This window comes from Tauraco erythrolophus, chromosome 13 (genome assembly GCF_009769465.1).
Source record: "Tauraco erythrolophus isolate bTauEry1 chromosome 13, bTauEry1.pri, whole genome shotgun sequence".
Taxonomy (NCBI): domain Eukaryota; kingdom Metazoa; phylum Chordata; class Aves; order Musophagiformes; family Musophagidae; genus Tauraco; species Tauraco erythrolophus.
The window spans coordinates 16,035,854-16,049,706 of record NC_141477.1 but is presented as its reverse complement, the minus strand read 5'-3'; the positions used below and the strand labels follow the sequence as shown (position 1 = coordinate 16,049,706).

The window sequence follows — 13,853 nt, the reverse complement described above, 5'->3', positions numbered from 1 at the left end:
AAAGACAAAGCAAAAGAAACTCCCTTTCTTTTTCCCCTGCCTTTGCAGGCAGGTGACTGGACCAAAGCAATAGCCTCTGATTTAGTATGGCTTTTGAACATTGATTTGGGCAGATCCTTGAACCTGAGTCTCGCGAATCGAGAGCCCTGTTCCTAGCCCCATATCCTTGTTTCTATCTCATAGCCCCTTTTTTGGATGCAAATTTTTATCTTCGGTTGAAACTGAATTTCTTCAATGCTGGTAAGTGTCACAACCCCTTGTTTGAGAACTGCTGATACAAAGTGAGAGTCAAATTTCCTGCTTCCCATTTTGACCAGACAGTTAATTTCAACACAATTCTATTGTGGTGAAGGGTTTTATTTTCATATCACTGTGGAAATAAAATAAATTTCGAAATGGAAAGATTGCTGCAACAGAGAGTTGTCATTCTGCAGATAGCTCTAGTTACAAATCGTGAATAAGGGAACAGAGATGTTGTGATACTGTTGCTTTGCATGGGTGTTCACAAGATATATGAGATTAAGTGAAAAGATATGGACTTGAATTTCAAAATGATGTTCAGTTTCATGCCTTTATGACTCATTTTTGGCAATCTAATCAGATACGAAGCAGTCATGTTTACTTAGTGAATAGAAGAACGTGCAGCATTTTATCGTATCACACTAATTCAGAGTTAGATTATACATCTTGTTTACGTTCTTGCTGAGGTCATTGCACAATATCAATGCCCAGAAGCCAGACCAGTGAATGAGTTATGATTCAGAGATGCAACTTCTCTCTGATTCCTCTTTGTTCCAAGTCAGAAGTATGCTGGTCGTGGTCTTTGCAGGAGCATAGAAATACAGTTCTGGAAGAGAACTCCACAGGTCATCCAGTTCAGCTCCCTGTCTGGCATACACCCAGAGCATCTTTGAAAAATGTCTAATGTTGTTAAAACTCTCCGACAAAGGAGAATCCACAAAAACTTTAGCCCATTGTAGGATTTCTCTGCCCCTGTCAGAAAATACCCTAATATCCAGTATAGTTCCTCTTGGATGCTCATGAAGTGCTGTTGAGGATAGTCCATGCAGTTTTCTCTGTGATTCCTTGTTGCTATTAGGTTGCTGTTGTGCATCACTTACTCTTTCAACTCTGATATTTGCTTTTTCTAGATGCAGCACAACCAGTTTCTCAAAGCTTATGTCCTCAGACTCTTTGACCGTTGCGGTTTTACAGATCTCGATTAAAGTGCGTTGCTGAAAATGGGAACAAAAGACACTGCGGAAAAACTCCTGAAAGTCTTGCCTAGTTTGGTTGTTTATCACTTATTTGTTCTCAAAGTTTGGTATTAGAACCAGTTGTGCCCATGGTGTGTGGTGGTTGTAGTTAGGCCATGTCTTTCTGGTTGCATGTGTTGCTGAAGAATGGTAAAAACCTTTCAGAAGTCAAGACGTATCCTATCCGCTTTTTCAGTCCTACACACTAGACTGAATTTCCTTGTATGAGGAAATTAGATTGGTTTGACATGATGTTGATAAAGCATATTTGCCAGTTTTGATTTATCTTATCTGTTTCTATTTAGATTTTAATTGTTTAACAATTCGTTCCATGACTTCTCTGGGAATTTGTTTCTAGTTTTTGCCTACTTATCCCACTTTTCTTTAAAGGTAAATGTATTTATTCTACTCCAATGCTCAGACACCTTCCCTGTCCTTCAGAAATTCCAGAGGTAGCTAGGAACGGTTCAGAAATTACTTCAGCTAATTTCTAAAGTTCACTAGAGTGAACTTCAGGCCCCGACAACACACTTCTTAGACTTTGCTACCCTGCAGTAGTAGTCATCATGCGATAGCAGGGTTGGATACGGAGCCGACACGTGGTAAAATCCCTTCCTTTGTCTTCCCACACAGTGAACTATTCTAGTTTCTTCTGTCTTCATCACTGAAACACCTGCCCCTTTAAAAGTTGCACTTTTAAAAAAAGTTACTCCCTAAACGGGGGAATGTTAGTACTCTAATAAATGGGTTTTTTCCTGAGTTTCTAGGATCTTCCTTTGTGTCTGTACCTATGTTGTGCTTAGATGGAAGCAAGACAAAAGTATCTGCTTAGATGTGTCTAGCAACAGTTGATTTCATGGAACGATGCTTTTCTTCTTAGAGGTACGGTGATATTCGATACGAGGACGTTGAGAGCATGCGCTGCAGGAACAGGCTTTATGTGATCCAGACATTAGAAGCTACGACCAAGCAGAATGTGGTGAGCGACTTGGAAGATATAAACCCTTCCCTCTGATAAGATTCATTCCCTTTTGGAAAATTCTGAGAAGAGCTACTTTTTCCAGGGCCAAATAGATAATTTTGTATGCTGAAATCCCTCTGGTCTGCAGGGTGTCTGTTACTGAGGTTTGGCCTGTTTTCAGTCTATGAATCACAGCATGACCTTCTGGTCTTGTTACAAGTAACGCCATCACAGACAGCTTGTAAAGGCTGGCATATCTCTGACTCTTTGCATTGATTGGAACAGGCTGACCTATATTTCCACCTGCTGTTGTTAAATTGTTAATGCATTTCTCTTAGAGGCATAGAGAACTGTAAAATGACCACAGTGCTACAGTAAAGCAATTAATCAGCTGCGTTTCTACTCTGGGAAGCAATACCAAACGTCGCTGAAGGGATCATTGTACTGCATTCAACAAGGGTTGTTTTTTGTCCGTGGTGTGTGTGGGTGTCCGGTGTGGTAGCTCTTCAGCTGCCAATATCATCCTCTGTGTTCAGACTCCAGAATGAAGGTGGAGGTTGCCAGGCACTTCCTTTGTTTGCCCATTCCTTCAGTGGTTCATTTGCAATAACCGATGATAATACTGGTCTATTTAACAAGCAGTGCTTCTTTCTGTAGTAAATGTGGCTTGTAGCAACATGCACTAAATGCTGTTGGTTGTGCTAAGATGAGAACTCTTGTGTTTTGTTTTACGAAACGTACGTATTGTGAAGATGGAACCTGGCTAACTTTGTTTTAGAAAGCTGTGAGCCATTTTTTAATCTTTTTTAATTTAAAAATTGAGGATTCAGCTTCACTGTTGAGAGCTGAACATGCATTTGCCTATTATAAAGGAAGCTATACTTCATATCATTTTAAATAATTGAGTTTTATCTCCTAGATTCTGTAGTGTAGGTTCCATGTATGCAAGGAATGTGACTAGCTTTAAGCTCCGTTTTTTGGGGGAGAAATTATTTCTTTCAGTCTATAATCTTCTGATTGCTTTAAAAAAGAAGTTCTAGTCTTACTCCTAATTGTAGCATGCTAAAACGTGGAATATTCAAACGATATCTTTTATTGTAAGGTTAAGTCTCCCATAACTTTATTCTACAGGCTTATTCCAAAGAAGGAAGACTCATTAATTAATTTTCTCTTAATTTTGTTTCAGCTACGTGTTGTGTCCCAGGATGTAAAATTCAGTCCTAGTGATCTTGAAGAGCTTTATGAATTATTCAAGGTAAGGTGCCATTTACCAAAAATCCATCTTAATGGTGGACTGTGTATGGGTCTGAAACAGTTTTAACAAATTGAGGTAAAAGCTAAATTCAACATATGTTTTATGTGTCAACTTTAAATCAAATGACGTAGTTAACTTCCCACATCTTCACCCAGAGAGAGGAGTTGTTTCAGAAAACCTAACATTTTATCTCTCCTTTGCAGAAGGAGCACTTTCTTTCCTGTTACTGGAACGTAAATAGTCCTGTCTTGCAACATCATGACGCCAGTCTGCCGTACCTTGACCAGTATCGGATCGATTGCCAGCAGTTCAGGGTTCTCTGTCATCTCTTGAGCCCCTGGTCACACTGTGCCAACAGAGACTCGCTTGCGTTGTGGACATTCAGACTGATGGATGAGAGCTCCGATTGCCTTATAAACTTCAAACAATTTGCCTGTGTTCTTGGTACGAGAACAGCACCTATGTGTAGCACGTTCACAAGGGAACTCCGTCTTGGGTGTAGTCTTGGCGCGTATCACCTTCCATACACTGTATAAAGAGGCTGAGGAGACTAACCTCTTAACTTGGGGTCAGAGAATCTGATTTTTGTCATGTGACAGTAAATGCAAAGACTGATTAAATGGCAAGTCAAGTGCCCAAAGTGTATTTATAAGCTTCAGAGTGGGAGCTACACTATTTAAGTGAATGATAAAGGCTTTAAGTTGTAGAACTGTGCTCTCATTTTCGTGTCTGTATTTCGCCATGAAATAGCTAACACAAGGCTTTATAAACTAGGAACTTTTCTGAGTTTTCTCTTTTCTGAGTTAACTGAAATTAAATTTAAATATGACTTTACCATCAAAATAGCACAAAATTAGGAAATGATATGATCTCATCACCCAGCCTGGTTGGTTGATGATAAATGCTTCCTCATACTAAGCTATCTCATACACAGGTCGTGCAAGATGACCAATGCCTTGTATCTCTGGGGAACTGAAAGTTTTCTTGACTTACTACTCTGATCCTTTCATCTTGTTTTCATAGTGATACTGTTCAGAAAACAAAAATTTGAGGGAAAATGCTAAGAAGACATTAGTGCTATATTTCTTTGGTGCTGTGATTTCGTGTTGTAAGTCATGGGCATTATTAGTGTTCCTTCCTCAGTGTAGGCAAACCCCAGGCTCAGCTGCAGGTGATACTGCCTTTTTTAAGCTCCATCTCTAATTATACTCCATGTGAGACAGAACACGTCCAATTCCAACCTCTCTGGGTGATATTTGTTTATGTTAAGAGGGTGTTTTAAAGTTCGATTCAGTCAAACAGACTCTTCCCTCTTTCCTCTAACAGATACCATGTATAATGGAAGTTTCACTGACAAACTCAAGCTTCTTTTCAAGTTGCACATCCCTCCAGGTAAGTGAGAGGTGGTGGCATTTGGGGAGGGCTGTTCCCATCATCATTTATCAGATGATAAAGGGCTTTTGTCATCTTTGTATGTTTTTTTTTCTTAGCTTTACTTTTCTTCCTGTCATCACCAATCCTGGCTAAAGTATAGTCTGGTAGCTGTAACACAGATGTGAATTTCTTCCAGAGTGATGTATTCTTTGGGAAGGACTTAATCTTCTCCAACACCATTTCTCTTCATAGGGACCATTTGTCTCTACGAAGTTTTTGCTCTGGTAATGCTTGGGAGCCCCAAAACCACTTTATTCATTTATTTATTGCAGCTTTTACTGAAGTAGAATCTCTAAGCCCTTCCAAAGGTGATGATCTTTCAAAAGAAGAACTGATCCACTTCAGCCAACTCAGTGGTAAGCTCCAGAGTGTGAGGCTTTGCCTGCAGAATATTAGAAGGAATCTACTAATTATCTTGTGGTCAAAAATGGGGAGCGCTCTTCTGAAAACCAGTTAATCCAGTAAATCATATCACTGTTAACGAGAATCCTCTGCTAAGATCTTCTGTAGATAGTTCTGTTTTTATAAAGTAGTGTGGAATTTGTGGATAGCTAATCTGATGATTGAATTCAAAGGCCACAGGTGTTTGCATGGAAAGAGAGGAGTGTATTTGGTCAGCCTTTTGTAGCGTAGTAGGCCACCTCTTGCAGTGGTTGTTGAAGTGATGGCCATTTCACTTTTGCATCCAAGGCATAAAGGCATGATATTTCGTACCTCAAGAAATAAAACATCCAAACCCATAATTAATTTGGAGCACATAAGCAAGCATTTCAAAATCCTTTGCTTCCATTTTAAACCAAGTCAGCTGAAAAAATTTTGTGGTGTCTAAGTTTATGGAGTTGATAAAATATTCTTATTGAAAAGCTGTGCAGTTTTACTTCTTTGGAAGAGACATCCTTTTTGGTTTTTAAAAACTATCCAAAAGTACCTTATCTGTAATACATGAGTACTGTTCTCACCACTGTTCAAGACATGGACCGTGAACATTATGAAGGGTATTTGCTTGATACAACTTGATTGCAGTTTCTTTTGTGATCTCCAGCCTCATGGTGGCTTCTATTTTTATAGAAGGTATGCAAATCTTACCATGGGGTTTCTTCTTGGCCTAATCTGTGTTGAGAACATAGGGGTCAGTGAGGGTCTTGCTCCTTAAGGGAGGAGTTTTCGATTGAAGGAAATGAACCATTGGTCCTCCTTTCTCAAATAAGTAACTCTTTCTTCTTTTTCTCCCCCTAAACTTATAGTTTCGTCTGTTGGGGATAGTCTTGGAAGTGATTCTTTGAAGAGCAGCCCAGAAAAAGGTAAAGAATCCTGGAGACACATTTGGTAACTGTGTGTCTTTTGGGGGAGCAGAGCTGGGGAAGTGTGTGGTGACAACATATGCTGAGTAAGGTCATCTCCAGCGTAGTACTAACATTATATCCACTTCTGTAAGTATAGTCCCGAGGGGAGAGAGGGCAGCGTAAACTCTGATCCTGTTTAGTCCTTGGCCCCACCACTCTTTTGAGAAGGAGTGAAACTGAGCCTGCTGGTTCTTCTGCGCATCATCCGTCATGGGAAGCTCTTAGTTCTTGTTCGTTCACTTTTCTTTTTTTTTTTTTTTCTTTTTGTCAAGGAGGGAAGGCGAAGGTTGATATTCAGGCATATCTGAAGCAATGGCAAGATGAACTTCTTAAAAAAGAAGAAAACATTAAAGATTTGCCAAGAATGAATCAGGTAAGCTGTCAATCTGAGTCTTATTTAAGTCTATTTTTGACTGCGCTTTATCCTTTAAGTCTTATTAGTAGTTTTTAAAAGGATTTGTAGGATCTCTTAAATTTCAGATCCTCACATAAATCATTAGACTGCTTTTTTAAACTGCTGTAACTGTAAGCTTATGAAGAAAGAGACTTTCAGATACACTTGTGTTTGTCAGGGCTGGTCCGCACCCATATTGTCGTTAGAGCAGCAGTTGTACCAGGTGCCTAGCAGCAGCAGTCACTGGACTGAGATCACAACGTGCAGTGAAACGGGACAGTTGTGTTGCTGTTCTCTGAATAATCTCCTCTATATCTCTCTGTAGCATCAGTTCATCCAGTTCTCAAAAACTCTGTACAATCTGTTCCATGGGGATCCTGAGGAGGAACTGTTATATCGGGCTATAGCGGTGGTTACCGGACTCCTCCTGAAAATGGAAGAAGTTGGGAGAAGACTGCAGAGTCCCCCATCACCGGTCGAAAGTCCAGTTGCTGTTACGGAGGTGCCTTCTGAAGTCCCCAGAAAAGGGCAGGAGGAAAGCAGCTCTGAGCAGACTGAAGGCAGTAGAGCACAGAGTTTAAGAGGGAACCATGAATGGTCTTTTGCCTTTGAACAGATTCTGGCATCCTTATTAAATGAGCCAGCCTTTGTGAGGTTTTTTGAGAAACCTCATGACATAAAAGCTAAAATAGAGAGTGCTAAAAATTTACAACTTAAAGCAAGAACCAGAGTGTAATTTTCTATACCTTTGATTCTGAATATCATAAAGCGCTTAGAAATTAAGATTATTACTGTGGAAATTGAGTCTGGTGTTTCCATAGGGAATGGATTTTAAAGAGTTAGCTTTAAATATCAGATTACTAGTATGTAATGTAAATAAAAATAGTTCGAAGCACAATCACTTTCTTGCATTGTTCGTAAGTTTCACTCGAAAAAAAGGACTGAATAATAAACTTGTCTTTACCATGTTATTCAAATATGCAACATTGCTTGGAAGTAGTGGACGTGACCTATCGCAAACCTATCTGAATGACAGCTGTTACAGCGTGTGTTCTCCAGGTTCATTTCTATTACTGTGATAAAAGGAATGACTTCCAGCCATTTTCACTTAAAGGGAGTGTTGACAGCTTAGAGGTTGTCTTCCAGGTTAGTTTAATTAGATATTTCCAAACTTGCATGTGGACTGAGACCAAAGCAGGGTGAAGACTAAGAATAGAGGCTATGGTAGGCATGAGAGCGTGAGGTTAGAGAAGTTGCCCTGGTCTCAGTTCCTCTGCTTCGGTGTTACTGATGGTCCTGGACTCTTGCAGATTCCAACCCCTTGTCAGCAGTTTGCAGACTGCATTCTCCCAGCCTACATCTCAGTTTTTGCAACAGACAACTGGTTTCCTGCTTTTCTAGCTCAGCCTATATATGAGTTCTTTTTCCCACTTTCATACTACTCCTCCTGCTTATTCAGGTGAAAAGGATGGAAGCTTGTTTCATCTTCCAGGCTGCACATGGATGCAAAAGCTAATATAGATTGTTGAAGTCAAGGGGAAGCGGTGGCTAAATCTGTCTGACCACTTGGTGGTTGTCATTGATCTTGCAAGAGGAGCCATTGTTGGCTTCTTAGGAGCATGTTGATGAAATGCAGAATTTTGCCTGTTTGGAAAGCCCAAGCACAGACTATGTTTAGCTGCTTCATAGCTGAATGCTGACGATGGAACTGCTAGGGACAGACTGCAGTTGCTCCTTTGCCTACTCGCACTCCACACCTCAACCTAGTAATTATTCTTTCTCTTCTGTAGCGCTCTGGGTTATTACCGCTGAAATATTTTCTATCTGCCAGGATTCATGGCAACAAAAAAAATCCTCTGGAATCTGACTTGAAATTTTTAATATATAAAAAATGATACAGTAAAGATCCTGTGGAGGCAAGCTCTGCCAATGTCAGTTCTGATACATGTTGACCTTGAACCTTCGGTAGCTGGTGCTAGAATGGGTTTAGAGAAAGAGGGGAAGAGCTTGTATTTTAACAACAAGAAAGTAAACTGGACCTCTCTGCTAAACTAGTTAAAAATGACTGTTTCTAAAGCCTGTATGACAATCTTTCTCTGCAGAGCAGCATTATTTTTATACTGTGCATTTTTTTTGTAAAGAAGCAGAATGGGGATGGTGTCATTCACTGCGGCTTTTCTTGTAATACTAATATGAATGAAGAATAAAATGGAATTCTGACTTGTGTTACAAGCCCTTGGCGAAATGCCGTCATTGCAATTGATGTTAAAGTTCCCATGCTGCTTCTAAAGAATACAGTTTTGATCAGGAAGAATGAATTTACGAATTATTTCTTCTACTCTCCCCCATACTCTCAGGTATTAATGTAAAATAAAGTTTTATTGAATAAACAGTAACTCCAAAAACTATATGATATATGTGAGAAACGAGGAAGCTTTTTTCAGAAGCCTTTGCGAGTAATTACACTTGATACAATATAATACTGATTTGTATTTTTATGTGTGAAATATAAAAACTAATTTATCCATTCATATGGATATGTTTCTGAGGCAAAGTAGGGCAACACTGTGTTACTTTTAAAATGTATTTACTCACTGTTTTCCTAATGTTGTTTTAGAAACACGAAGCAGACAATATCATTGTTCTAGTCCAGGATGTACTCGGATAAGGTTTGCTCAGTGAGTAATTCTTCTGCAAATAGCAGTGCCGAAATTATTGGAGCCCTGTGAAAATCGATGCAGCTGCCCATCCAAAAAGCTTTTGTAGGTTTATGATGGATATTGTTAATTTCAAGAAGCAGTGAAAGTCATGAAGTATTTGCTAAGCACGGTAGCACACAGATATGAAAGTCTTAAAACTCAGTGATGGTTTTTGGTTGAGAGCCAGGATGTTAGGGTGTAAGTACAGAAGACTGTACTGAAGGAATCTGTAAAACACAACACCTTGTGACGTTACTTGGTTTGGTTATGCAAAACGGAGCACCTTTTCAAAATACCTTTTTCTGTTAGTGACAGTCCAAGAGACTGTAGAGCCATTACCAGTTATGTAGTAACTCTTGTCAGCTGTCATATCTATGTATAAAGAGAGATTACCAGCATTTATGTGTTTATGTGTGTGTATATATATATATATATATATATAAAAAAAAAATAGGTTTGAGGTGAGAAGTTAGGTTGTGTAGGGGAACACTAACTTTTATTAACCACATAGATTTTCTATTCAATTTGTTTATATTTTTTCCCAGAAAGGGTAATGTCTTTAAATTGTTCCTGTCATACACCTGCAGGTTGATCCAGCGAGACTAGCCAGAGTGGCCGGGCATCCAGCCTCAGTGGGATGGAGGGTGGAGAAGGTCACTTCCAGCAGGCTGGCAGCACTCGGGCAGCTGCCCAACTGGCAGGTTCTTCCTTTTGGAGCCTGTGGGTCACGGGCCAATCCTTTGGGGAGATTTAGATGTAGCAAACACCAGGTGTTTCCAAGGAGCGTGACCCAGAGGTGTGTTTGCTGGGCTGCTTCCACAGTGGGCCCTAAAAGTGAGGGACACTTACGCTTTGCTAGCGACAGAGTAACTCTGGAGTTAGTGTCTGCTCCTTCCCTTCCCTTTCCCATTGTGGAGATAGGCTGGCCAACAAATACACGCATTGGGAGAGCTAGAGCAATAGAAGCTGTTTTCCTCTCTTCAGTCCCAACGGGTGATGCCCTGACTTTAAAGCCCTGCATGGGGAGGGACAGAGATCCCCGTGCAATACAGCTCTTTGCCCATCTGAAGCTCTTGGTGATGCAGAGGCGGACCCAGATTCACGTCACGTTGCGCTGGGACGCTGCGGGTGTGCACACTTCTGCTGCGGGAGGTCAGCTGCCGCATGGAGCTGTGAATTAAGCAGAAGTGCTGGCAAGGAGTCTGGCAGTGGCAGATGGCCTGACCCAGAATTACTCAGCTACTTCCCAAGGAGGGGACTTTCCATTCATATTGTAACTTGGAAGTTTTTAGAAGTGTTTTTGAACTTTGAACAGTTCATTCACGCACAGGAAGCAGTGTGGTTAAGTGAGTACTGATGGGTCATTTCACGTATCTGTTAGGTTTTTTCTGTAACAGTTTTTGTGAAGTTAGCCGTCTTTTTAGGTTTTTGGTTCAGTCATAGGAAATAAATGAATGTGCAGAATAGACAGTTGTAGGTAGGACACAGATAACACTAGTGATGCTGTTTTTAGAGTTTTAAAATTGCACTACCTGCTGCGGCATCACCAGCGTGACTTGGCAGCTGTGCCGTGGTTATTGACCCTGAAACGTTCTCAGTGGCTGCTGGTGTACGCGGCACAGCCCTTTCTGGTGGCTGGGCCATCGTTGGTGTTGCTGTGCACACAAGATGCCTTTGGTTGAACGTGATCATGAGCTCGCGGAGCGGCAGTGAGCGTGCCGTGTGCGGAGCCTCTCGCCATTCCCTGTGCTCCGGGGGAAGGGTGGCAGCCCTGGCTGCTTGACCTCTTTGTGCGCCGAGTTGAACACACACAGGGAGGGAACAGCTCAACTAATAGTAATAAAAATACGAGCCCTTTCCACCACGGGAGAGAACTGCTTGTAACTCAACCGGTAGCATTTCCTGGGATGTGGAAACGGTCACTGCCATGTGATTCAGGAAAAGCACTCTGTGTTCTGGCCGTTCCTAAAACCAGCCATTTCTTCATCACTCTAATGGCTAGATAATAATGTATTTTTAGAAGAGTTTGCTACCACAGGGACTAAGAAATAGCTGTGTGATTTTATTAGCAGTTTCTCAGCCAGTTGTACCATACAAGGTTCTTGATTGCAATTGCACTTGTTATCTGGACTAAAACAAAAAGAAATATTTACATTTGTTTCTAGAAAAATAGACTTGTCTTTTTTGCTATAGCTTTGTCACTTTACCAAGAAGGCAACACGTTTGTGTTGGCAGGTTGGCTTTTTATACGATGTATTATTGTATGTGGAAGTACTGTAAGATAAACGGGATGTTAAATAAAAATTTGTTTCACTTAAGAAAAAAAAAATCTAAACTTTTTAAGGCACCATTATTTCTCACGATAAACTGTTTCAGTTCTTTCAAGAGCATTGGTCACTTTAAAGCCACCTTGAGTAAGTGCTTTCCAAAACACAAGGACGAAGCCAAAACCCATGGTAGGACACCACCCTCCCCAGAAGTGGAGGAAGATGAAGAGACCCAGATTTTGAAGCCTGGGACCAGTTTAGCCTGGCAGACAGCCTGAGCTGACGGCAGGTGCGTCAGCCTGGGAAAAGTGCCGTTAACTCGTTTTTTGCATCCAAATTAAAACACAGTGTGCAGACATGTCTACACTGACTCTGTTGACTTGTTCTTTCTAACTTATGTGTTGCCCCTGTTTTTCTGGCACTGGTCATGGAAATCCCAGTCTCCATCTAGAGCCCTGTCCCTTCAGCTGCTTATACTCGTGTGTAGGTGCTGGCTGCTGCTCTTGTGCCTTCTGGAGAGTGGAGAGCAAGGAGCAGAGTCTGATCCCCAACGGACCCGTACCCAGGAAATAACAACAGCACATACTGTGTAAGAGGTCTTACAAGTATTATTTTATTTCTTTTTTTTTCTTTAAAATACTATTTACAATCTGTTTAAAGCTTGTCCGAACGCACGGACTCCCATTCAATGGAGCTGTGCAGGGACGTAGATTCAAGACAAGAATAAAATCTTTACTGTTCATCTTCATAAGACACTTCCTTTTTCCCATTACAAAATACTTTTAAGAATAGTAACATTTATAAATGTATCTATATTCAACATAATATAAAATAAACCATGATTTATATTTAATTCTAAGACTTTTTTCTTACTTTTTTTTTTATCTGGAGTATATACAATATATACAGTAAGTTTTCACTGTGTTCGTCAAAGCAGCCTGATTATACCCACCAGGCTTTAGCTTATATGTACAAATACGCTAAAAGTGCAAGACTTTATTAATTAAAGCTGCCTGTGTTTTCAGAGGTCTGGAATTGTGTGGCCTATATCTATATGTTTTCATATATAGATATACAAGTACATACTGCATATGTACTTTTAATGAATATGTACTTTTTAAATATACATTTTAAAATATGTATATTAAAAATACATATGTCTGTATATCTATATGTATATAGAGAGAGATCTATAGGTGCTTGCGTACTAGAAAGCCTCAGAACATTAATGACTAACAGGTCGACACAGACACTGGAGCCAAACCCCGAGGCAGGGGACATTGGTCACCTTTCTACCCTCTGCTTGTCACCAACAAGTCACACTTGTGTTTTCTTGTAAGCACCTGTGGGGGGGTGTGAACCAAACCCACCAGCGCCCCTCAATTCCACATGGGTCCCAAAAACACAGGCCGTAGCTAACACCGAGGTAAACAAATACAAATCAACCTGAATAAAGAGCTTGCTTTATTTCATATGGTTTTTGAGCGAGTGCTAACATAAGGCAAAAATCCCACAGCCCCGACTCAGCCGTCCCCCAGCCTGGAGGCAGATGGAGCAGGGACCAAGCGAGCCCTGAAAAGGGACTGTGGGATTTTGTCCTTTGGAGCATTTTGGAAAACATGGCTCTACCCGTCAGGCAGCGCCTGGGACCCCGCGCCACCCACCAGCTGGGCCAGCGGCCGGGGTGGGCACTGGCAATAAAGATGGGGGAGGGGGCACGTGATAAAGTGCATTTTAGGTCTCTTGTTTTAGCAAGGCCAATCTAACATGTAAACATCCTTGCACACCTCCTGTGCTTCTCCTCGAGAGGCTGTGAGGGCAGGGGGGCAATGCCAACCCCCTCCCTTGTCTGTGCAGCCCAGTGCTGCCATCAGAAGGGCTGTGTCCATGGCACAGCCCCGTCCGGCGCACCCACCACCCCCCCTAAAAGCCTTCCAACCCTCTTTTCTTGGACTTGCTTTCAAAGCCACAGCAATGCCAGAGAACGACTCTGCTGGCTCCCTCCCTACCAAGCTCTGTTAAAAAAACCCACCCACCCCCTCCAAGCCCCTGACCCCAACCTCTGAGATACATTTGATGGACACCAGCCATGTCTGGGCTCGTGTACGGTGATGTGTTGGGGCAGGTTTAATGGGCAAGACAGGGAAATGCCCGGCTTTTCCCTCCTGCCGGCCACACGTTGCGTACAACAGTGGTTCCCGACATCAAGGCGAGTGTCTGCCTCCCCCAACAATCATAGAATCA

The 13,853-nt window shown here is 41.4% G+C and overlaps 1 protein-coding gene across 5 annotated transcripts in view; it reads left to right on the top strand.

The window, feature by feature from the left end:
- The window catches only part of TBC1D8B (TBC1 domain family member 8B), a 40,724-nt gene extending 31,673 nt beyond the window's left edge, over nucleotides 1-9,051 (top strand). For 2 of the 5 annotated variants that reach the window (XM_086619866.1, XM_086619865.1), the window contains 9 exons: nucleotides 2,137-2,235; nucleotides 3,404-3,472; nucleotides 3,676-3,916; nucleotides 4,799-4,864; nucleotides 5,179-5,262; nucleotides 6,151-6,207; nucleotides 6,525-6,622; nucleotides 6,969-7,157; nucleotides 7,194-9,051. In XM_086619866.1, coding sequence (XP_086475992.1) covers nucleotides 2,137-2,235; nucleotides 3,404-3,472; nucleotides 3,676-3,916; nucleotides 4,799-4,864; nucleotides 5,179-5,262; nucleotides 6,151-6,207; nucleotides 6,525-6,622; nucleotides 6,969-7,157; nucleotides 7,194-7,379 — 1,089 coding nt within the window. In that variant the 3' untranslated portion in view covers nucleotides 7,380-9,051. Of the gene's footprint in view, nucleotides 1-2,136; nucleotides 2,236-3,403; nucleotides 3,473-3,675; nucleotides 3,917-4,798; nucleotides 4,865-5,178; nucleotides 5,263-6,150; nucleotides 6,208-6,521; nucleotides 6,623-6,968 lie in introns of all 5 variants that reach the window. The other 3 variants (XM_086619863.1, XM_086619862.1, XM_086619864.1) reach the window with 2 other exon arrangements.
- Nucleotides 9,052-13,853: the final 4,802 nt, after the last annotated feature.